Source organism: Alosa sapidissima, chromosome 12 (genome assembly GCF_018492685.1).
Source record: "Alosa sapidissima isolate fAloSap1 chromosome 12, fAloSap1.pri, whole genome shotgun sequence".
Classification (NCBI taxonomy): Eukaryota; Metazoa; Chordata; class Actinopteri; order Clupeiformes; family Clupeidae; genus Alosa; species Alosa sapidissima.
The window spans coordinates 11,474,308-11,495,937 of NC_055968.1; the positions used below are offsets into that span (position 1 = coordinate 11,474,308).

Below are 21,630 nucleotides of genomic sequence, written 5' to 3' on the forward strand. Positions count from 1 at the left end.
GGCAGAGAGAACAACAGGGCACAAAGTCACAGCATAAAGCTATGTCCACCCCAGAACAACCTCAGAACATATTTGTTGTCTGTTTTGTATCTGACCACATATGTCCATGTGTTTCTGTGTGCATTTGAATGTGTGTGTGTGTGTGTGTGTGTGTGTGAACATGCAGAAAGTGATCTGCAAGGGCGATGAGGGCATTCTGAAGGACAACACCCAGCGCAGTAAGTGGTTGGTGACCGGACCAGGGGGGCTGGACATGACCGTGCCCTCCGTCTGTTTGCTGGTGCCTCCCCCGAATCCTCTCAGCATCAGCCTGGCCAGCAAGTAAGATCTGTGACCACGCGACCACTCACTCACTCACTCACTCACTCATTCACACACACGCACACACACACACACACACACACACACACACACACACACACACACACACAATCACACACACACAATCACACACAATCACATACATACATACATACATACAAAAACAGGCACACAAACATATGGGATCTGCTGAAATATAGGCACACAGGTGTACACACCCTTTGTACACGATGAGGCCAAAACAATGCAAGTAGAAGACAAGCAAACACACATATTCTTACAGCCCATATACTCTTCACCCAGGTTTCCACGGACACAGACATTCACCCCTTACACACTCACACACACTTGCTTTGTTGTTGTGCAGGAATGAGCAGTACTACGAGGCGATCCAGTCCCTGTGGAGCCAGTTCTACATCAACATCAAGAGCCTAATCTCCTGGCAGTACTGCATCCAGGACATCAACCGCATTAGAAGCCTCACCATCACTATGGTAACTCACCTGCGTCTGTCCGTAGCTCTGCTGTGGCGTGGCGCCATATCGGCTCAAGCTGATAGTCGGTCATTAAAATTCCTTGCTTAGATAGTATGCACCGTTATCAGCTTTTAAATTGTTTAATCAAGTCACAATTAGTCACACTGAGACAGAAGTTCCTTATCCAAATAAGCCTAAGAACAGCAGCACCTAGTTAGAAGGAATACACAACCAACAACTTAAAAACACAATACAAAGTACAAATACAACAAGTATAATACAATACAACATTTCCAACACAAAATTTAAAATCAGAAAGTTGAATGTGTATGTTTTTAAAGAGCATTGCAGGATGGGGGATCATTATACCAAAAAGAATGTCTTACAAAATTCAGACTTCACAGTTGGCACATTGAAAATGATGATATTGTTAGACCTGAGGATTATACAGTATATGAATTACCAGATTATAAATGAAATCGTGCCAACGGAGCTGTCTACGTATTGAGAGTGGAAGCCAGCCAGATGTACTGTATATGCAGTAAATTGCAGTGTACTTTATATGCAGTACATTGCAGTGCTTTTGAGTACCCAGTCTTAGTTATAAAACGTAGCCAAGAATGATAAACAGAGTCCAGTGAGCACAACACAGGTGAGATCCCCACCTTCTAACAGGGGTGTTACATGTGCTGTTTTCCAAGAGTCAGGAATAATATTTTGCTCCAAGGACAAATAAAAAATATAAGTTATACATAAATATAATGGCTCGGCAGTAATATCAGAAAGTGCTACGTTTCAGGAGAGATGAGTCAAGACCATCAGGTCCAGCCGACTTTCTGGAGTTTGTATATTTTAAGGCTGGCAGAATGGCACAAAAGAAAACATATCTGTTGTTGGAACAGTAACATGTGAGAAATGAAATGTCTATCTGCCGACCTGTTGAATGCTCTGATAAATGCTTTATCAGATCCGTAGTCGATAAGTGTCCACTCTCACTAATATATAAAAAAATATCACACACATGATAATACAGAATTCTCTTTGTTTTTCTGTGGCTTTTATTGACTCAGTTAAGCAGCCTCAATAATCTTGATTATAGATAACAAAGGTCATATTGCTAAATTATTATCCTTCTTGTTTGCTTAGGTACTCCAGCTGTTATCATTGTTGGCTTTGGGAGAGGACAACTCATGAATAAACTAAATAAATAAATTTGAAATATGAAAGCATCGACAGAGAGAAAGAGAGAGAGAGCAGAAAGTCTTAAACCCATTTGTTTGTGTGTGTGTCTTTGTGTGTGTGTGTGTGTGTGTGTGTGTGCGTGTGTGTGTGTGTGTGTGTGTGTGTGTGTGTGTGTGCGTGTGTGTGTGTGTGCATGTATGTGTGTGCGTGTGTGTGCGTACAGCTGTATCAGATGAAACCGGAGGAGTACCACAGTATCATCAGAAGCTTGGAGAGGCACTATCAGGAGTTCCGCCAGAACTGTCTCGGCTCGCAGATGTTTGCCGATGAGGACAAGAGAAGCATCGAGTCACAGTACACCCACGCCCAGCAGCATTACGACACGCTGGTCACACAGCTGCCCACTTACAGTGAGTGCACACACACACACACACACACACACACACACACACACACACACACACACATACACAAACACACAGATAGGCCTCATGAATGTATGCATACACACAGAGACAGACACACACACACTTCCTGTGCATACACAAGAAAGCACACACTGTCCACACACTGTCCTTTGTGCAATCTAGCCTTTAGAATGGTAAACAAGATACACATGGAACTCTACTGCGCCTACTGCGCAAGCCTCCTAAGCAAACTAGCACTGTACACAGACACCCATCAACCCCTCGTACTGTCTGGAGCCATTCTGTCTGTGAGGGACAGTGTCAAAGTTACTACATGTCAGTTTTGACTGTAAATCAGTAGCATTCTTCAAATGAAACGCAGTAATTTTTTTTTGCTATTCAGCTACCCCAACACACACACTTGTGTGTAAACACTGACCCCAGAATGTCTGAATGCCTTTGGTTATGTTTATACAAAAGGCATGTATGAGTTGTCCGGAACAATCCCTTAGGTTTTGGTCATTCCAGTTTCTGACACATCGTTGATTTTTTAATTATTGTGATAAACAGAAGCAACACCTGCAAGCATCAAAAAATGCAGTTGGAATAATGCAGAAATGTATTTTCAGCAAAGGTAGACCCACATACATTGTTTCCTGACTGTTGATGCTGTTTATTGCTAGTTTGTAAAGTTTAGTCGAAGTAGGAAGCAACGTTAGGAATCTCTGTTCAATGTGATTGGTAAGGCTGGACCAATGATTTCAAAGTTAGTGCCCGTTGCGATGCAAGTTTTGTAAACGTTTCCCAATCGAGAGTCACCAGAGTTTGGATTTTTCCAGGCATCTAACTCTCCTGAATGGTTACAGTAATTGATTGTGGTTAATTAAATACTAATTGGTGATGACTAACTAAATGTTTTTTCTCCATAGGTGCGCAGCAGCAGCAGCAGCAGCAGCAGATGCAGCAGCAGCAGCAGCTGAATTTGAGGAAGCAGGAAGTCAAGCTTGTACAGCAGGAAGTGAAAAAGCAAGTGCCTGTGCAGACAAAGGTCGTGACCTCTGTCAGCTCCACCCTTCTGAGTGATCTGAGCGCGCTCCGTCTGAGGCTGGAGGGGGCAGAGTCCCAGCTCACCCAGTACCTGCACATCCCAGTGGGAAAGACATGCACTGCTCACCTCACACAGCTACAGGTACACACACACACACACACACACACACACACACACACACACACACACACACACACACACACACACACACACACACACACACACATCTACTGAAGCTAACACACACATATGTGTGTACTATATCCACACACTCTCATAGGTATGCAGTATATCCACATTCAAATGCTCATGATGTTGCTCACCCACTCCCTGTATACGTATAATAATTTATGTGTATTTCTGTGTGTGTATGAAGGGTGTGCAGCGCAAGGTGGATGGAGTACGTGCAGAGTACGAGCGCTTGAAGCAGCTGATCCTCCAGCAGCTGCAGGGGATAACGGACAAAGACAAAGTCCAATTCCTGCGCTCCGAGCTGGGCCACATCAACCAGCGCATCAGCCTGCTGGAGGGCTTCTCCAGAGCCTATTTTGATAGGTACACGTCCACTTTCACACACACACACACACACACACACACACACACACACACACACACACACACATCAAATTGATAAAAGGATTGGGACGTAAATTAGAAACTTATTAATATCTCTGTCCATAACCTCGTCTTCCTCTCTCTCTCTCTCTCTCTCTCTCTCTCTCTCTCTCTCTTCTGTCCCTTTCTTTTCCAATGTTTATCTCATTCCCTCCTCTCCTTTCTCTTGCCTCTGTGTCCTGCCTCTGTGTCCTGCATCTGCGTCCTGCCTCTGTGTCCTGCATCTGCGTCTCTGCGTGCAGATGTGAGGTGGTGTTTTCCCTGCAGCAGATGGAGCTGCAGGTGGAGGACATAGTGAAGGTGTATGAAGCTCGCCTGACGGAGAGGGAGACCACAAGCCTGGACCCCGACATCGTTCAGCAGGACAGCAGTGATCTGCAGGTACAGTATCTCCTCCAGCACCAAGCAACAAGAGCTGTTTTGATATGACATCCAGGTCATAGGAATGCTGAATTCATATTCTGTGTAGATTTCACTGTATTTCATTTAGTGTGTTGTTAACCTTAATATGTGTATGTAGTTCTAAGAAAACAAAATACCTGTTCATTGGCTGTCTTCTGATCCCAGGTGCTGTTTATTTAGAACGAACAATGTGTTTCACCGTCAACTCCTTCTCTAAATAAACAATATATTATAATAATATAATATAATATAATATAATGCCATAATATTATACCAGTGTGCAGTGATGTGTAAAATGTGTATGTAGTTGAAACGTGTATGTAGTTATTTGTATGTCGTGTGGTGTGTGTAATATGGTGTTTTATTGTCTTGATGTTTAGGCCATGCAGGCAGAGCTTCGGGAGAAGGAGTCAGTCCTTAGTGACATGGAAGCAGAGCTCAAGAAAGCACAGCAGCTGAATAACCTAATCGACCCTGCCATCCACAAGTGTGACATCGACCTTTCCCAGCATGCCGAGCAAGTCAGCCAGCTCTCTGACCGCTGGCTCCGCATCAAGAACCAGATAAGCAGCAGGCAAGACACTCCTCTGTGTCCATCACTCAGTCTCGCTCAGAAGGACATACGCAACATATCAAATGTTGAAAATGCCAAATTTGACTATTTCATATATTAATTTAGATTCATTTTGAATTTGATACTTTGGGGTTGTCCATCCTGCTCATGTCGGTGTCCATCTGTCTCCATGTCCTCCTCACAGGGTGATGGACCTGGACTCCTACTTGGTGCTGCTCCGGCAGTACCTGCAGTCCAGCTCGGGCCTCAGCGACTGGATCGGTGACACCAGGCAGCGTCTCGACACCATGCGCGCTACCAAGATGGACGACATCACTGTTCTGACAGAGTACCTCAGCAAGCAGAAGGTAGGATGACCTGTGAGGTAGTCTGGGTGGGGGTAGCATAGTGGCTAAGGAGCTGGGCTAGCATGTAGTAGCCAGAAAAGTTGTGGGTTCAATTCCTGGCTTCCACCGTTGTGCCCTTGAGCAAGGCCCTTGTAATATTATACATATGTAAGTCACTTTGGATAAAAGTGTCTGCTAAATGAATAAATTAAGTCTCTCTTCTCAGATCACTGATCAGTTGAGGTCACTTGGGTCATTGTGATTAATGTGTCAGTGACTGGGAGTTTGTGTTTAATCACTGCTTGTGTATTTTGTATGAAAGGAGCTGAACTCTGAGATTTTGGGGAAGAGAGGAACAGTAGAATGTGTGCAGAGGGACGCAGACAACCTGGTGAATTCCATCAAGGTAATTATGACTTTTTCAGTTATACACAGGATTCTTGGTGGTATTGGTTGGGGATTTCCCTTAGCAGCCAGTCAAAAACCAAGCAACAACCATGCGTGTGTGTGTGTGTGTGTGTGTGTGTGTGTGTGTGTGTGTGTGTATGTGTGTGCGTGCGTGCGCGTATTAATGTGCAAATGTATGTATGTGTGTGTGTGTGTGTGTGTGTTTCCACAGGACTATGAGCTGCAGCTGGCCTCCTACGGTGCAGGCCTGGAGACACTACTGAACATCCCCATTAAAAGAAACCTGCTACAGTCCCCAGCTCTCACAGTCACACAGGAGGTACACTAGCACACACACACACACACACACACACAGGGCAGTCCCCAGCTCTCACAGTCACACAGGAGGTACACTAGCACACACACACACACACACAGGAGGTACACTAGCACACACACACACACACACAAACACACACACACACACACACACACACACACACACACACACACACACACACACACACTCATCTTGATTAATGCTACTTCACATACTGTAAGTAAAGCGCTGCAACGTGAGAACAGTCTAGTAAATAATAACTCATGACTCATTTGGCCTTGATCATGGTTATGGTTATGGTTATGGGATTTGCGGCAGACGCCTTTGTCCAAAGGTCATGCACGACATTTCAGAATGCAGACTGTGTAACCAATGGCTAGTTTCAGTGGAAAAGTTAGCTGGACAAATTAAAGAAAAGAGAAGGATTCAGTGCAGCATATCCTAATATTGTAGAACCCTCAAAATCTGAGAACCGATGCAACTGAGCTGGTAGGATGGAGGACAACTCCATGTAGAACGAACACACACACACACACACACACACACACACACTCCATGTAGAGTAGCCTGGAACGAACAGGTTGTCCGATGCAACTTACATTAGGTGAGGAGATATATGCTGAATATCACATATTATATAACCCCCCCCCCCCCCCCCCCCACACACACACCACCCTACCCCCCATCCCCCGCTCTGTTTGTTTTCACAAATCGCTCCCTGCACACATATCTCTTACACAGGTAAGAAACACTCACACACACTTCATTATACAGAACATACCCATGGTGTCATATAGGAGATATACTGTGAATATTTTATGTCAAGTATAATTTTCTGCAAGGAAAAAAAAACCCTGGGTGCAGCCCTTGTTTCATGTTTTTGTTTTTGCCTTCTCTCTCAGGTTTCCACCTTGCAGACCCGCTACATAGAGCTGCTCACTAGCTCCTCCGACTTCTACAAACACCTGGGTCAGATGCTGAAGAACATGCAGGAGCTGAAGGTACAATTTTACACAAAAAAATCACACACACACACTCACAAATGTGCCCACGCACACGCACACACAATACTACATATAATACCAAATCACCAAAACACCAAATCTTCTCGTAACCTTCCCCTCCACTCCCCAGCTTCGTGGCACACGGATCGATCTCCTTGAGGAGGAGCTGAGCCGTCTTAGGGACGAGTTGGCGTTGCGCAGCGCAGAGAGCCTGCGGCTCCAGGAGGCGAGCAGGAGACAGGAGGAGGAGCTGTCGCGCTCCCAGGACCAGCTCCTCACCTTGGAGGAGGCCAAGAGGAGCCAGGCCATGAACCTGGGCTCCTCCCAGGACCGCCTGCAGGAGCTGCTGTCCAAGATTCAGTCCCTGGAGCTCCAGCTGGAGGAGGAGGCGCGCAAGCGCAAGCTGGCGGAGGAGCGCTACAGCGAACTGCAGGGCGAGCAGGATGAGGAGGCGCGGAGGAGCCAGCGAATGCTGGATGAAGCACGCAAGACCCGGATGGAGCTGGAGATGAGCATGGCTGACAGGGACAGGGAGGCGGAACGCTTGCGGCTCCAGCTACAGGAGGAGGTGCAGAGGGCCCAGGAGGCCCAGCTGGAGCTGAAGAGGGCGCAGGAGCTGCACAGCTCAAAGCTCAAGGAGGTGCATGAGAGTTACGAGTCCCGCATCAGTGTCACCCAGACCAACGTGCTACTCCTGCAGCAGCAGAAGGGGGAGCAGGAGCAGCTGCAGGCAGAGAACAGGGAGGCGCAAGACGAGGCCAAGAGGCTGCGCCAGGCCCTGGCTGAGGAGCAGGAGCGGCGGAAGCGCGCCGAGGAGGAGGCGCAGTTGCAGAGGAAAGCGGCCCAGGAGGAGCAGGGCAAGCGGCGCCGCGTGGAGGTGCAGCTGGAGCAGAGCACCCTGACGGTGCAGGAGTACACTGTCACGCTCACCGCCCTGCAGAGGAGCCAGGAGGAGGCGGCCGCCGAGCTCAAGGAGGCCTGGGAGGAGGCGCGTGCCCGCCAGGAGGAGCTGGACCGACTGCGGAGGGAGCAGGGCAACTCCTCCAGCATGGTAGCCAGCCTTGAAGAGGAGCTGAGGGTGCTCATGCTGAAGCTCGCCCAAAGGGAGGCGCAAACCGGAGAGGACAACCAGCGGCTCAAGGAGCTCCAATGCCTCCTGGAGGAGAAGACCCAGCTGCTGAACGAGAGCATGGCAAAGATCCAGCGCCTCCAGGCCCTCACGGAGAAGCTCAGCAAGGAGCGCCTGCAGCTGGAGGAAGAGGTCCGGACCCTGCGCCTCCAGCAGGGAGAGATGAGGAAGGGCTGGGAGCTGGAGCAGGAGACGCGGATCAGCGAGCTCACGCTGCAGATAAAGACCAGCAAGATGGCCTGCGAGGAGCACCTGCGCCTCCTCAAGGAGACCTCGGCAGAGCGAGATAAACTCAGGGAAGAGGTGGAGAGGCTGAGGAAGCAAGTCAGCACGGTATGTAGATACATGAGTCATACAGTACAGGTCACTGAGCTTCTGTTGTTTTATGTACAACGCATGATGTTGGTTGGCAGGGGAGGCTCCATACAGTAAGCAGGGTTGAATTGACTCACCACTGACTTTGTCAAATCCAGACCTAACCTGAACAGAAAGCTGTGGTTCTTTTTATTTAAAGTCATTTGTTTTGAGATTGACAGTTGGAGAGGGTATAGTATACTCTTTTGATCCCATGAGGGAAATTTGGTCTCTGCATTTATAGCAATCCCTGAATTAGTGAAACACACACAGCACACAGTAAACACACAGTGAGGTGAAGCACACACTAACCCGAAGCAGTGAGCTGCTTGCTACAGCGGCGCTCAGGGAGCAGTGAGAGGTTAGGTGCCTTGCTCAAGGGCACTTCAGCCGTGGATGTGGGCATGGGAGAGCAGTGCTCAACCACTTCCCCCACCCACATTTTTCCTACTGGGTCGGGGATCGAACCGGCAACCCTACGGTTATAAGCCTGAAGCCCTAACCAGTAGGCCACGGAGATGGGGTGGGATCGGGAAATGACTCAAACCCGGGTCCCCGTGGGTACTTGGGCTGTTAGTGCCCCCCATAAAGCTGTAGTTCTTAGCTCTTATCTGAACGAGTGATCTGACTTACCTCTGGGTTATCTTGAGAAAATACATGTCATTGTCATCCTCTGGGTGTGGCACACTGTTTTCTCAGTGACTGTCTCAACCACAGGGTACTGAGTGCACCATGCCTCACGGCTATAACTGATGGCTGTTTAATTAGCACCCTGCCTCATGGCTATGACATGCTGTGACACACACACACACACACACACACCCTCAGCACTAATTTCTGGCACGCAGACACTTGATAGAATGTTCCATTCAACTATGGAGCTCACACAACACAACTGTGTGAAATGTAGAGTGGGTGTGCGAGGGTCTGATGCAAGCATTCGCTAGGAACAGGCCATCGAGGCCAGAGACCTGGGATCAGCACTTCTAGACCCCTATGAGTGGTCTTATAATTGTGTTTATTATTGTTTATTATTATTTAGTTTGTTTCAGATGTCCTTTATATTTCACAAGATTCATCTGTTTATAGGCTCTTTTAAGTGTTATGGAGACATATTGACAAACAAGATTTATTTTTGCGGAGAGAATGTGCAGGACTGGGCGGTGGTCATATTTTGGTACATCTAATTTAACTGTTTTTGCACAGATAAAAAGATATACACTCTAAAATGTGTTTTACATACAATGACAATAAAGATATTCAGTTTCATTGGATTATGACACTATTATAGCTCTTTTGACCTGTGCGCACTAGTTTTGGTTAAGCAAACTTGGTTAGGGTCCTTGAATGCAAATATTAGTATGTAGTTACACCTTAGGTTGACGAAATATTATGTATTCTTTGGTTCACTCATCAATACCATGCCATACCAGGTCCACTCAAACTGCAGCAGGTTAGGATTTGCCAGTGGAAAATCCTGCTTGTTATGCCATGACAAAAGCCGGAAATGAATGGATGCAGGTTTTACCCTGTGGTAATTCAGACCTGATGACTATCTGCATTACTCAGCAGCAATTTTAACACACACACACACACACACACACACACACACACACACACACACTTTCACATCTTAGAAATGTTGTGAAACACTACAAAAATGTAACTGAAATGTAAAAAGGTAACTCTGACCATTTTTCATTGTCTTTGTAATACAGACATGATGATGATGTAGAATTATTGGGATAATTTATCTTCCCTTTCTCTTTTTCCTCTTGCTGTCTCCTCACTCCCTCTTTCCTTCAGACATCTGCTGAGCTGCAGCGTTCTGAGAAGCAGTGCGCTGAGCTGCGTAGCCAAAAGGGGGCGCTGGAGAGGCGCGTCAAGGAGCTGGAGAACAAGCTGGAGGAGACCCAGCGGCTGCACCAGAAGCTCCAGCAGCAGGTGGAGACCCTCCAGCACCAACTGACCACCCGCGAGGCGGACATCAAGCGCCTTCAGGTGGAGAGGAGCGAACTCCTGCTGCGCATCAAGAAGCTTGAGGAGAGGCCCGTCGTCCGCCACATCAACACGCAGACCGACGAGCTGCGGCCTCTCCGCGACCCCGCCGCCCTGATGTTCCAGGGCGTGTGCGCTCCGGTCAGCGCGCAGCAGCTGCACGACTGCGGCCTGCTAAAGCAGCCGGCGCTGGAGCAACTGCAGAAGAGCGAGCGCAGCGTGGACCAAGTGGACGCCCAGCTGCAGCCGGCGCTGCGCGGAGCGAGGGTCATCGCCGGGATGGCAGCGGGACCCAAGGGCAAGATGACCCTGGCCGAGGCCCTCAGGCAGAAGCTGCTGTCACGCGAGAGTGCCGTCCGGCTGCTGGAGGCCCAGGCAGCCACAGGCGGGCTGATGGACCCCACAGTGGACCCCCAGCGGCGTAGACGGGTGGAGGAAGGGCAGGCCACGGGGCTGGTGCCGCCTTGCTCAAGCGAGCGTCTACTGGAGGCCGAGTCCGCCTGCTTGGGCGTGCGTGAGCCAGGGACTGGCCAGCGCCTGGGCGTGGGGCAGGCTCACCGACGGGGGCTGAGAGACGAGGCCATCACCATGCAGCTGTTGCAGGCCCAGGAGGCTGTCGGGGGCGTGCTGGACCCTCGGCTCAGCGTCTTCCTCCCGCGCGACCTGGCGACCGACCGCAATCTGCTGGACAAGGAGATGTACACCGTCCTGAACACCAAACCCGCGTCCTACCTGCATCCTCTCACCCAGCGCCCGTGCACCTACACCGCTCTGCAGGACACGTGCGTCGCTGACCCCTCCACCGGCCACCTGCTGCTGCCGCCCACCAAGGCGGCTCTGTGTGTCAAGGGTCTCCGAGCCGATGTCCCCGTCTGGGAGCTGGTCGGCGTGGGTCTCCTGGAGCCCGAAGACCTGGAGCACCTGCTGGACGGCCGCCTGCGCCTGGACGACATCCAGCTGCGGCTGCGCGCCTACCTGCGCGAGTGCGGCTGCGTGGCGGGCATTACCGACCAGCAGAGTGGCCGCACTCTTACGCTGCAGGAGGCCCAGCAGGTGGGGATGCTGAGCAAAGAAGCCACCCTGGAGCTGCTGGAGGCTCAGATCGCCTGCGGGTTCATCATGGACCCACGAGACGGCCGAGGCTACACGGTGGAGGAGGCCCTCAAGAAGGGGCTGGTTGGAGCAGAGTATAAGGAGGCTCTGTTGAAGGCTGAGAAGGCCGTGACCGGCTACAGCCAGCCAGGAGGTGGGCCTGTGCTCTGCCTCTCTGAGGCCCTGCAGCGTGGGATGGTGGAAAGGAGCTACGGTCTGCGTCTGTTAGGGGCTCAGCTGAGCAGCGTGGGCATTATTGACCCCTTGCTCAGCGTCCGCATCCCGCCCGATACAGCAGTCCAGCGTGGCCTGCTGGCCCATGACCTCCGTCAGGCGCTCGAAGCACAAGGGGCTATCAGCTGGGGATTCAGTGACCCCACCGACCCCAACAATCAGGAGAAACTCCGCTACACCCAGCTGATGAAGGAGGGCCAGAAGGACCCCAAGACCGGCCTGCTGCTCCTACCTGCCACTGTGCCCAGCCAGAAGAACACGGTCAGGAAGCGGAGGGTGGTGATTGTCGACCCCGACAGCGGACGAGAGATGACCGTAAAGCAAGCATACGAGGCGAAGCTCATAGACCATGAGACGTACGTGGAGCTTGCGCAGCAGGAGTGCGAGTGGGAAGAGATCACCATCACGGCGGCGGACGGCTCCAAGCGGCTGGTTATCATGGACCAAACCAAGGGTCTCAAGTACGATGTGCAGGAGCTGCTGGAGAAGGGCGTCATCAAACAGACCCAGCTGGATCAGTACCGCGCCGGAAAAATCACTCTAGCGCAACTAGTGGACGCCATCTGCGATGGCACGAAGCGCCTCACGTCATCGTCTGGTTTGAAGACCTCCACACAGACCTCGGCTTCCTCCAACTTCTCCTCCTCCTCTGGCACCAGGACTTCAGCTGCCTCCGCACCCTCTTCCTCAGCTACACCATCTGCAGCCTCTGCTGCCTCTGTCTCCACCACCTCCAACTTCTCCTCCTCCTCTGGCACAAGGATTTCAGCTGCCTCCGCACCCTCTTCCTCAGCTACACCATCTGCAGCCTCTGCTGCCTCTGTGTCCACCACCTCCGCCTCTCCGCCTAAATCCTCCATGACGCACATCAAATCTCAGACCGTGTCCACATCCTCGGTCATCATCAGCAGCAGCAGTCCTGGCAGGTTCATCTCCGGAGAGCAGGCACCGCTCTCCCCCGGCCGCATCACTAGCATGTCAGTCAACCTGGCGTCGCCCATAGCGACTGTAGGAGAGAGAAGCCCCGTGGGGGTCATCTTCGACTCAGACACGCTGGAGAGGGTGAGTGTGACCGAGGCCATGAGCAGCGGCCTGTTGGACAACCTCACCGGCCAGCGCCTCCTAGAGGCCCAGGCGTGCACCGGCGGTCTGGTCTGCCCATCGTCTGGCCGTCGCCTCTCCCTACAGGAGGCCCAGCGCATGGGCCTGATCACGGACGAGCTGGCGTCCCGCTTGCGCCCGGCGCAGAAGGCCTACGTGGGCTTCGTCGAGCCGCAGGGCACGCGCCGACTCTCGGTGGCCGAGGCCGTGAAGGAGCGCTGGCTACCCCACGAGGCCGGCCAGCGGTTCCTGGAGTTCCAGCAGGCCACGGGCGGGCTGTGGGACCCACAGGAGGGCTGCCGGCGGAGCCTGGAGGAGGCGCAGGCCCGCGGCTGGGTGGACCCACGCTCTGCCCAGAAGCTGGGTGACCTGCGGCAGCACGCCCGCTGCCTCATCTGCCCGCGCTCCAGCCTCAAGCTGTCCTACGCCGAGGCCCTGGAGCGCTGTCTGCTGGAGGAGGTCACGGGCATCATGATGCTCCCAGCCGCAAAACCCTCGTCCACCCCAGGGTCCAGGTCAGGGTCGTGTACGGGGTCACGCTCGGGCTCGCGTAAAGGCAGCATTGACCTCACCTCCTCCTCTTCATCCGTATATACCAGCTTCAGCTACAGCTCTAGTTCCTATACAACTAGCCCTTGAAGCGTACACAGTCACACACAAACAAAACACACATGCTCACACACACACACACACACACACACACACACACACACACACAGATTTTGAGGCCTTGCTGCCGCCTACATGCAAAGTAAGATATAATGCTGTAGACCTCATGTGGTGGACCTAGTTTAAACTGCTAGCCAGCGCTTCAAGCCAAAAAAAACTGCTTTTGCTTCAGTATATTAGGGGTAATGAGCTTCTGCACACAGGCACCTGCGGTTAACTAGTATATTAGCTGGAAGAGTTCAGCTTGTGCTGAATGGGAGTTTGGGTTCTGGTTCAGCATCTCTATGCAATAACCTTATATGAGAGAAACTCAGTATTTTTCACAGTATAAATCTCTATTTTGATCTTTTCCAAATACGGTATTAAGTGGAAGGTGCAGAGGGTGTGAAATGGGTGTGTGCTTGGGAACAAATTAGGTCTCATCTGTCTGATGATGACGACGATAATGGTGATGATGACAGCAATGATGATGATGATGATGATGATGAAAGTGCAATGCATGACTTGGTGAAGGCTGGTGAAGTAACTTTTTTTAAACCCTGGTGCTGAATTGATCCCTAATCTTACAATAACCTCAGTGCCATGTTAACGGTGTAATTGCTTACTTATGACTTTAGCCTTTTCATCATTAATAAAAAAATAAAAAAAAAACTTTGTGAGTCTGTGCCTTGATTTGCAGTTGGTACGTGGAAAAATGGACAGATTGAGGTTTACAAATATGACATAACCTCAGCTGATTCAAGAGGTCTTGCTATGAAAACAGATGCCAATTACAAAGCATTTATCACACATCTTAATAAACCTACCGGTATTTGAAAACATCAGAGCTAACGTTAAACAGAAACATTAACATGAACTTACTGACGGATAACATTATATTCATAATAGCTAACGTTAACATTAGTAACAACAACTCAACAATTTCAATGAACACTTAACCGTAAACATAGCATAACCTGTATTGTTTGATTGACTCAGATATCAATGGGTGAATAACATAACCCCTATACAGTATGATTGAAGGGCTCTATTAAGACAAATCACATAACATAACCCATGTTATTTGACTGATGGACCCCATTCAGATATCAGGGTAAAGAGGTTTGGTCAGGGCCCTCTGAGCCCGGTAGGCCCGTTCAGTAATTTATCCCTGACTGGGTATGATCCCTGGATGCTAAGCAAGACAACAATGGAATGTTGACAACTGAAGAGTCAAATCTAGACAAATCCCAGACATAATCCCTATTTTACAGAGCCATCAGGTCATTTAGGCTGCAATAAGCTGTCATTGTTGTCAATTCAAGACCCGGAAATGCTTGGAGAGTGAGACCTAGAACAGTGATGTCATTCAGAAGGCTTAAGGTTGTTTATAGTGTTCTAACCCTCAAGCATGAAAGAATCCATGAAGCCTGTGGCAAAAAAAAAAGATGTAGGGGCATCGTAGTGCAAGCGCCTTCAGTGCCTATCCGACATTTGGATCCAAGTGCCTGTGGGGGACCCGGGGGTGAGTCTGTCCTGAGTCATTTACCAGTCCTACCCCATCCGTATCTCCCACTGCCTTCCTCTCACTCTCTTCACTGTCCTGTCTGATTAAAGGCATAAAATCCCAAAAGCAGAAATGCTCAAAATGCATGGAATGCACAGCTCTTTCTTTTGTCAGTGGCACTTTTATGGCTGCTTTAGAAGTTGTTTTGTTGACAAGAAAAAGTACATGACACCTCCTCTAATTTTTAAAATAAATACTTATAGAGTTGCTAAATGCTAAATGCTAAAAAAATTAAAAATAATAAATTAACAAATTAATCATCCTTAAAGTTCAATCAGCTAATTACAGTGCTTTCAAGTTTTCCACATTTTGTTGTTTAAGACTCATCTTAAAATGGATTTTTTTTTTCACACATCAATCTACACAAAATAGTCCAATACTCCACAAAAAAGCAGGTGTTTAGAGTGTTTTGTAAATTTATAAAAACAATTAAAAGACTGAAATATCTAATTTACAGTAAAGTATTCAGAACCTTTGTTATGACACTTGCAATTGAGCTCTGGTGCATCATACTTGTGTGTCAATGGTCCTTGAGATGCTTCTAAAACTTGATTGGAGTCCACCTGTGCCTAAATGAATATGTTGGACATGAGAGGCACACATCTGTCTATATAACTGTGTATAATCTGTGTCCATAAACTTGCATCCTCAACAACAAGGTGAAATTTAATCATTTGTTAGAAGCGCAGAATTCAGGTTTAAAGTGTAGGCCTACTAAATAACAACTTATTACACAATAAGTTGTTAAACAGATATAGATTATTTGGTAGGCATCACCCTCACTAAGTTACATAAATTGTCAAAAGGGTGAGATGATGAAATGCTTCACAAAGGCAAAGGTTCTCTTCTCAACGTTTTAGACCAGCACAATGAACAATCATAATCACGCTTTGATGTGCTTACAATAGCCTATATTTTGATTTAACAAACAAAGGCAATAGGAAATCTAATAGGCCTAAATTCATGTTAAAAAAAGCCAAATTATGTTGACGATGATTCAATTTATAAAAGCAATAAAAAGGGAAAGTATCCAAGGGGGTGAATACTTTTTATACGCACTGCACAGAAAATCTACCAGATATGTGTTAAATACCCATATAATTGCCTATACCTATAAACAGCAATAAAACACAAATGATAAGGGTCTCTTCAGCAGATGCAATTAATGACATAATTTTTTGTTGTTGAGAAAAACAAAGTAGACAAGTCAGTTCACTGTGTTGTGCTGCACGTGTAACGCTTTGCAGTGCTATGTTCTATTTGCAGAATTCACATGAATAAATATAAAAATAGGCTTAAAATCCGTTATCCATTCTTTAGGACGGCACAGTAAATGGGTTATCGTTGCTTATTTTGATTTTCAATTGAGCACAGTTACGGTTTTCTGTTCAGAAGTTAAAAATTGAAATGATGCGTCAATTTTGGGCCCTTGTGGTTGGACTGAACCACGAGCACCGGGGGGAGAACACCATCTAGCTGGGCCAGGCTAGATGGTGAAAGAGAGCGCCGCCTGAAGTTGTTTGTGATTTTGACATTACTTTAGAGATTAATACCTAAAACAAGGCACATTAAACATAACTTTCAGCCTATGTTGAACATATCTACAGTAGGCCCTAGCCTATATTTGAATACCATGGCCATGCCATACCAAATAATTCCCCAAAGCAGAATGCTTTGCCATCGACGTCTTGGCTATCCCGGGCTATGTTTGACATGGCATTTTTGCTTATTTAACGCTTTACGCTAGACTAGGTTTCATTAGGCTAAACGAAGACACAACAGTGAGTCTAATTTATCAGTGTATCCAGTTATTAATTTCAACAGCAAATAGCCTACATTGGCCTGTAGGCTAGGGCTCAAGTCCATTGGTAATGCTCATGTAGGTCTTCAAAGCCTCCCAGAACATAGGCTAGAACACATAGGCCTACTCATAAGTGTCAGGACGCAGCAATGTCTCCCTCTGCATCTAAGGTTCTGATCTCGAGCTGACATTATCAATCGCTTGGCACCTTGATGCAAGCTGAACTGTGTTTGATAGCCCTCTATCTCTACATCCGCTGATAAAATGTGATTACCAACACCGCAATATGTATCAGCCCTCCCCCGGCCCCAGTCCAACAAAAACAGTAAAAAAAAACCTGGCAAAAATCCAATATTAACTGAATTTTACTTTTGTTTCCAATCCAGTTTCTGTTTTCTTTATCTTGCGTGACTAATGACACATTTAGAAAATAGTTGCAATTATCTAGGCCCTATTTGCTGACCAGTTTAAAAAAAAAGAAAATTGGATTATTGAACACATTTTTTATTTGGATCAGATGGATGGAGCAAATAGAACAAAGCACTGCACATGCTTCTTCTATTCATTTATTTGTGTTGGTGTTTGTTTGTGATTAGCTTTTGGATTTAGAAAATCATTATGTCATATTAGCGTGTAGCCTAATTCCTCTTATGAATATGCTTCTATACGTCCATTTTCTTCTTTAAAGCTCTGCCAAAAAAGGGCTTTTGGCGACCCCATCTGCCTGTGGAAGTTAATGCAACAACAATGGCAACTGGCAAGTGTGAAGCACTGCAGAGGAGGAGGAGGAGGAGGTCGACGGTCTGAGCAGGAAGCACGTTAGTCAGTGGTTACAATGGCCACACACACACAATGCCGGTAGTTTATGGAAAGCGATTCGAATGAACATACTGTCTGACGTTCCGTTTGTATTTCCAGGGAATTTTAAGCTCTAGGGCTGTAAAAACGTAGATTGAATTGGTGATTATTATTCACCCGTCCAATGCTCCACTTCTTCGGGTTCACATGTGCTCAGGAAACTCCGGGGATGTGTTAAGGCCTGCGTTCTTCCGTTCCAAAACGCAACTGTAAGTTAGTATGGTATGATCCTGGTTTACTGTTGTCTTACTTACTTATTTAGGAACATGTTTCTAATATGTTTATATTTATAAATTAGCCAGTCGGTGACAAGTAGGCCTACATCGGCTGGGCTACTCTGACTTTCAACAGCCAGCGTTCTGTGTGAAATTATTGTTGAGATATTTCTTGACGGATAAGCTAGGAGCCAGGCTATGAGAACGCAAGCATTAAACGTACGAAATTATTCAGTACAGGCTCGAATTAGTTTGCATCTTTTGGAAACAACCAGTAGGTGGCCGCCAGTGGTCTTCATGCCCCTTCTGACAGTTGAATGTTTACCTTTGTGTAGTAGGGGGTGGTGCGATCATGGCAGAGGATCCGCAGCGGAACTTCCGTTCCGCGTATTATGAGAAGGTGGGCTTCAGAGGAGTGGAGGAGAAGAAGTCTTTGGAGATTCTGCTGAAAGACAACCCACTGGGTAAGACCCTTATCACACTGTCAACTTAATCATCATCACCAGCATCATCATTATCATCATCACAATCATCGCCACATGCGTGTCTAGCATTGATTATTGAGTGATTCATGTTACACTCTCTATCCCTCTTCTTAGACACAGAGAAGTTGATCACCTTCTGCCAGAGGTTTCCTCTGCCTTCAATGTACAGAATCCATGTGTGGAAAGTACTGCTAGGTAAAAATGCTCACACAAGCACTTAAACACAGATCATTTTCACAGAAGTGTTAATGCATTTATTTGAAGCTAAGGTTTTAGGAAAAATGTAGGCTATTTTCCTGTATGTTTACATTTACATGTAGTGATTTAGCTGACACATTTATAGTGACACAGCAATGAATGAAGGTACAAGAGATACAGTGCCAGTACAGTGGTATGTGTCTGTGTGCTAAAAGAATACTCTGTCTTCCTCTCTTTTTTATAATGTGATGCCCTTTTTGTGTGTGTGTGTGTGTGTGTGTGTCCTCCTAGGTATCCTCCCTCCCCACAGTGACTCTCACTCCTTAGTTACCCGTTACCGGGCAGAGCAGTATGAGGATGTGCGTGGGGCTCTGGTTACCATGCGGTTCGTCAATGACATGACACCGTTAACAGACCTCCACCTCCGCATGTTTCAGCTGGAGAACCAAGTGCTGCCCCGCTGCAGTGAACTAAGCCCAGTGAGTGAGAGTGAGTGAGAGAAAGAGAGAGAGAGAGATGTTTTTTTTATGGTTTTGCAGATTGCATATTGCGTGCATGCATGTTTAGTAACACAACACTGGAAATCAGCTGTACTTGACATGTCAGCCAACAACAAAAAGGAGAGGTGGGTAAATTTGATCTGTTCCTTGTGTGCTTGTATTAGGATGATGTGGATGAGGACTTCTTGGCCATAGGCCATGCCATGGAGGAGCTGGTGGATGACCCAGTGGACTGTTACTGGCTGGTGAAGAACTTCGTCAGTCAGTTCCACAACAAGTTTGGAGACTCCATACCCCACTTGGTGAGTATGTATGGTTACCTTATGTAAACGGTCTGGCTCTTCCCACAGGTGGTGCTAGTGTAGTGGCTAAGGAGCTGGGTCCAATTCCCAGCTGCCACAGGGAGACTTGCCCTTGTCATAATTGACATATTTAAGTCGCTTTGGATAAAAGCATCGCCGTCATCCAAATGAGTAGAACAATAAAGCCCCCTACATACTCGCCATTCTCGACCTGTAGCACGACAATGTGACGTCGCAGTAGCGCCGTAACCATTTATACTCGCGCGTGGTGGTCACGACACTAGTTGCAATATTCTCCTGAACAGAGATGTCGCGTAGCATTGGCGTCAATGGCAGTAAAATACAAAGATTGTTAAGGCGGAGCAACAATCTTTGGTAAAAGCCAGTGTCTATGGTAAAAGCTAGCCTCTGTGATGGTACTTTCGGTTGCTGCTATTCACAACTACCATCATTACCATCTAGTTTCCAAGGTGTGTGCAGATAGATAGATGGATATTTAGATAGCTACTTTATTCATCCCAAGGGAAATCTTAATAATTTAAACATTTTAGTTAGCTGGCTAGCTAGCTAGCAGCTGGCTGAGTTTGTATAATTTTCTAAAATGTAAAGAGATTTTGTTCAGGTCTTAGTAGATATCCTTTGGTTGAAAATAAATCTATTCTATTCTTTCCTCTTAATTCCATGTGTTGCGAATCTCACTGGTAACTTTGCTAACTTATCCAACAAACTATTAAAAATTCACGACTGTAACAAAACAGTCCTCTGAACTGCAACTCTCGCTTGTCCTCGAACTAGTCCATCTTCCGGTTTCCGCTTTGGCACACTCAGCTGAAAAAAATAGAGTGGTGCGCTACCTGGCGCTACCCGGCCAAAATCCTGGCGCGCCAGAGAGATCTACGTCATTTTGACGTCACATTGTCGCGCTACCGGTCAGGAGTGGCGAGTATGTAATAGCCTTAAGTGCTTTCCCCTACTACATTACTCTCCTGCTTTTTTCATTAAGTGTATACTTATTTGGCATGGCCCCTACTACATTACTCTCCTGCTTTTTTCATTAAGTGTGTACTTATCTGGCATGGTCCCTACTACATTACTCTCCTGCTTTTTTCATTAAGTGTGTACTTATCTGGCATGGCCCTCCACCGAAGAGCAGTAACTTTTAAGTGTGCTTGCAGAAAAACAGTAACTTTTAAGTGTGCTTGCATACTTTTACTCGTCAGCTCATGTCTTTTTCCTCTTTCCTTCTCTGAACATCTGTCTGTCATTATTCTTCTTCTCTCTCTCTGTCTCTAACTCTGATTCCTCTCACTCGTTCTCTCAGCCAAAGAGTCTGGAGCACTTCCTGTCTCAGGAGGACAACGCTCTGCTGACTCAGCTGCGTTCCTCTGGTTGCCTGGCAACCCTGCCATATTCTCTCTGGTTCCAGCGCTGCTTTGCTGGCTGCCTGCCGGACACCAGTCTGCAGAGGTATGCAAGCACACACACACACTTCCATACAGACCACTCAAATATTTTGAAAATACTTTTTCTGGTTACTATTAATGATTTTAAGTAGGTTGTTGGTATCTGAGGCTGCTCACGTGTGCTGGTTTGTGATTGGCTGGCAGAGTGTGGGACAAAGTGATAAGTGGCTCCTGTAAGATCCTTGTTTTTGTTGCCATGGAGATCCTGCTGACCTACAAAATCATGCTGATGGGCACGAAGCCTGAGGGCGTGGCCAACTTTCTGTGCAATGTGAGGTCACACACACACACACATATAGTTTTTCCATGATACACTGCAGTTTCACTCAAGCATCCAGACGGTCTGTTGCATATGGTGGACTCATTTTCTGTCTGTATCTCTTTGTAGATGCCTCAGGAGAACACAGACGCCATTGTGACCAAAGCCATAGACCTGTGGCACAAATACTGTGGAACACCCATGCATTCAGTATAAGTCATACACACACAAACCTGTTGTGCCATTGTCTAACATGGAACTGGCATCTGCATTAGTAAAGAGAGAAAAGGAAACAATTGTCTGTGTTACTGTCATCTATATAAAGCACACTGCTGCCACATCCA

At 47.5% G+C, this 21,630-nt stretch overlaps 2 protein-coding genes across 2 annotated transcripts in view; both read left to right on the forward strand.

Annotated features, from left to right (window-relative positions):
- LOC121677597 (desmoplakin-like) overlaps positions 1-14,302 on the forward strand; it is a 22,402-nt gene extending 8,100 nt beyond the window's left edge. Inside the window, exons 12-24 of the mRNA XM_042056408.1 lie at positions 167-321; positions 689-815; positions 2,203-2,389; positions 3,316-3,575; positions 3,811-3,989; positions 4,292-4,430; positions 4,832-5,025; positions 5,210-5,372; positions 5,674-5,757; positions 5,971-6,078; positions 6,981-7,079; positions 7,213-8,544; positions 10,372-14,302. Coding sequence (XP_041912342.1) covers positions 167-321; positions 689-815; positions 2,203-2,389; positions 3,316-3,575; positions 3,811-3,989; positions 4,292-4,430; positions 4,832-5,025; positions 5,210-5,372; positions 5,674-5,757; positions 5,971-6,078; positions 6,981-7,079; positions 7,213-8,544; positions 10,372-13,629 — 6,285 coding nt within the window. The 3' untranslated portion in view covers positions 13,630-14,302. The remainder of the gene's footprint in view (positions 1-166; positions 322-688; positions 816-2,202; positions 2,390-3,315; positions 3,576-3,810; positions 3,990-4,291; positions 4,431-4,831; positions 5,026-5,209; positions 5,373-5,673; positions 5,758-5,970; positions 6,079-6,980; positions 7,080-7,212; positions 8,545-10,371) is intronic.
- A 3,442-nt stretch (positions 14,303-17,744) lies between these two features.
- tbc1d7 (TBC1 domain family, member 7) lies at positions 17,745-21,584 on the forward strand. Its single transcript, XM_042111935.1, has 8 exons — positions 17,745-18,073; positions 18,415-18,543; positions 18,679-18,759; positions 19,054-19,241; positions 19,427-19,564; positions 20,886-21,031; positions 21,172-21,298; positions 21,416-21,584. The coding sequence occupies exons 2-8, from the start codon at positions 18,432-18,434 to the stop codon at positions 21,500-21,502; spliced, it is 879 nt and encodes a 292-aa protein (XP_041967869.1). The 5' UTR covers positions 17,745-18,073; positions 18,415-18,431; the 3' UTR covers positions 21,503-21,584.
- The last annotated feature ends 46 nt before the right edge of the window (positions 21,585-21,630 follow it).

Coding starts and splice junctions, on each gene's coding strand:
- tbc1d7 (XM_042111935.1), top strand. CDS start 18,432: ATGGCAGAGGATCCGCAGCGGAACTTCCGTTCCGCGTATTATGAGAAG. Junction 19,565..20,885: donor GAGACTCCATACCCCACTTG/GTGAGTATGTAT, acceptor TCGTTCTCTCAG/CCAAAGAGTCTGGAGCACTT. Junction 21,032..21,171: donor CCGGACACCAGTCTGCAGAG/GTATGCAAGCAC, acceptor ATTGGCTGGCAG/AGTGTGGGACAAAGTGATAA.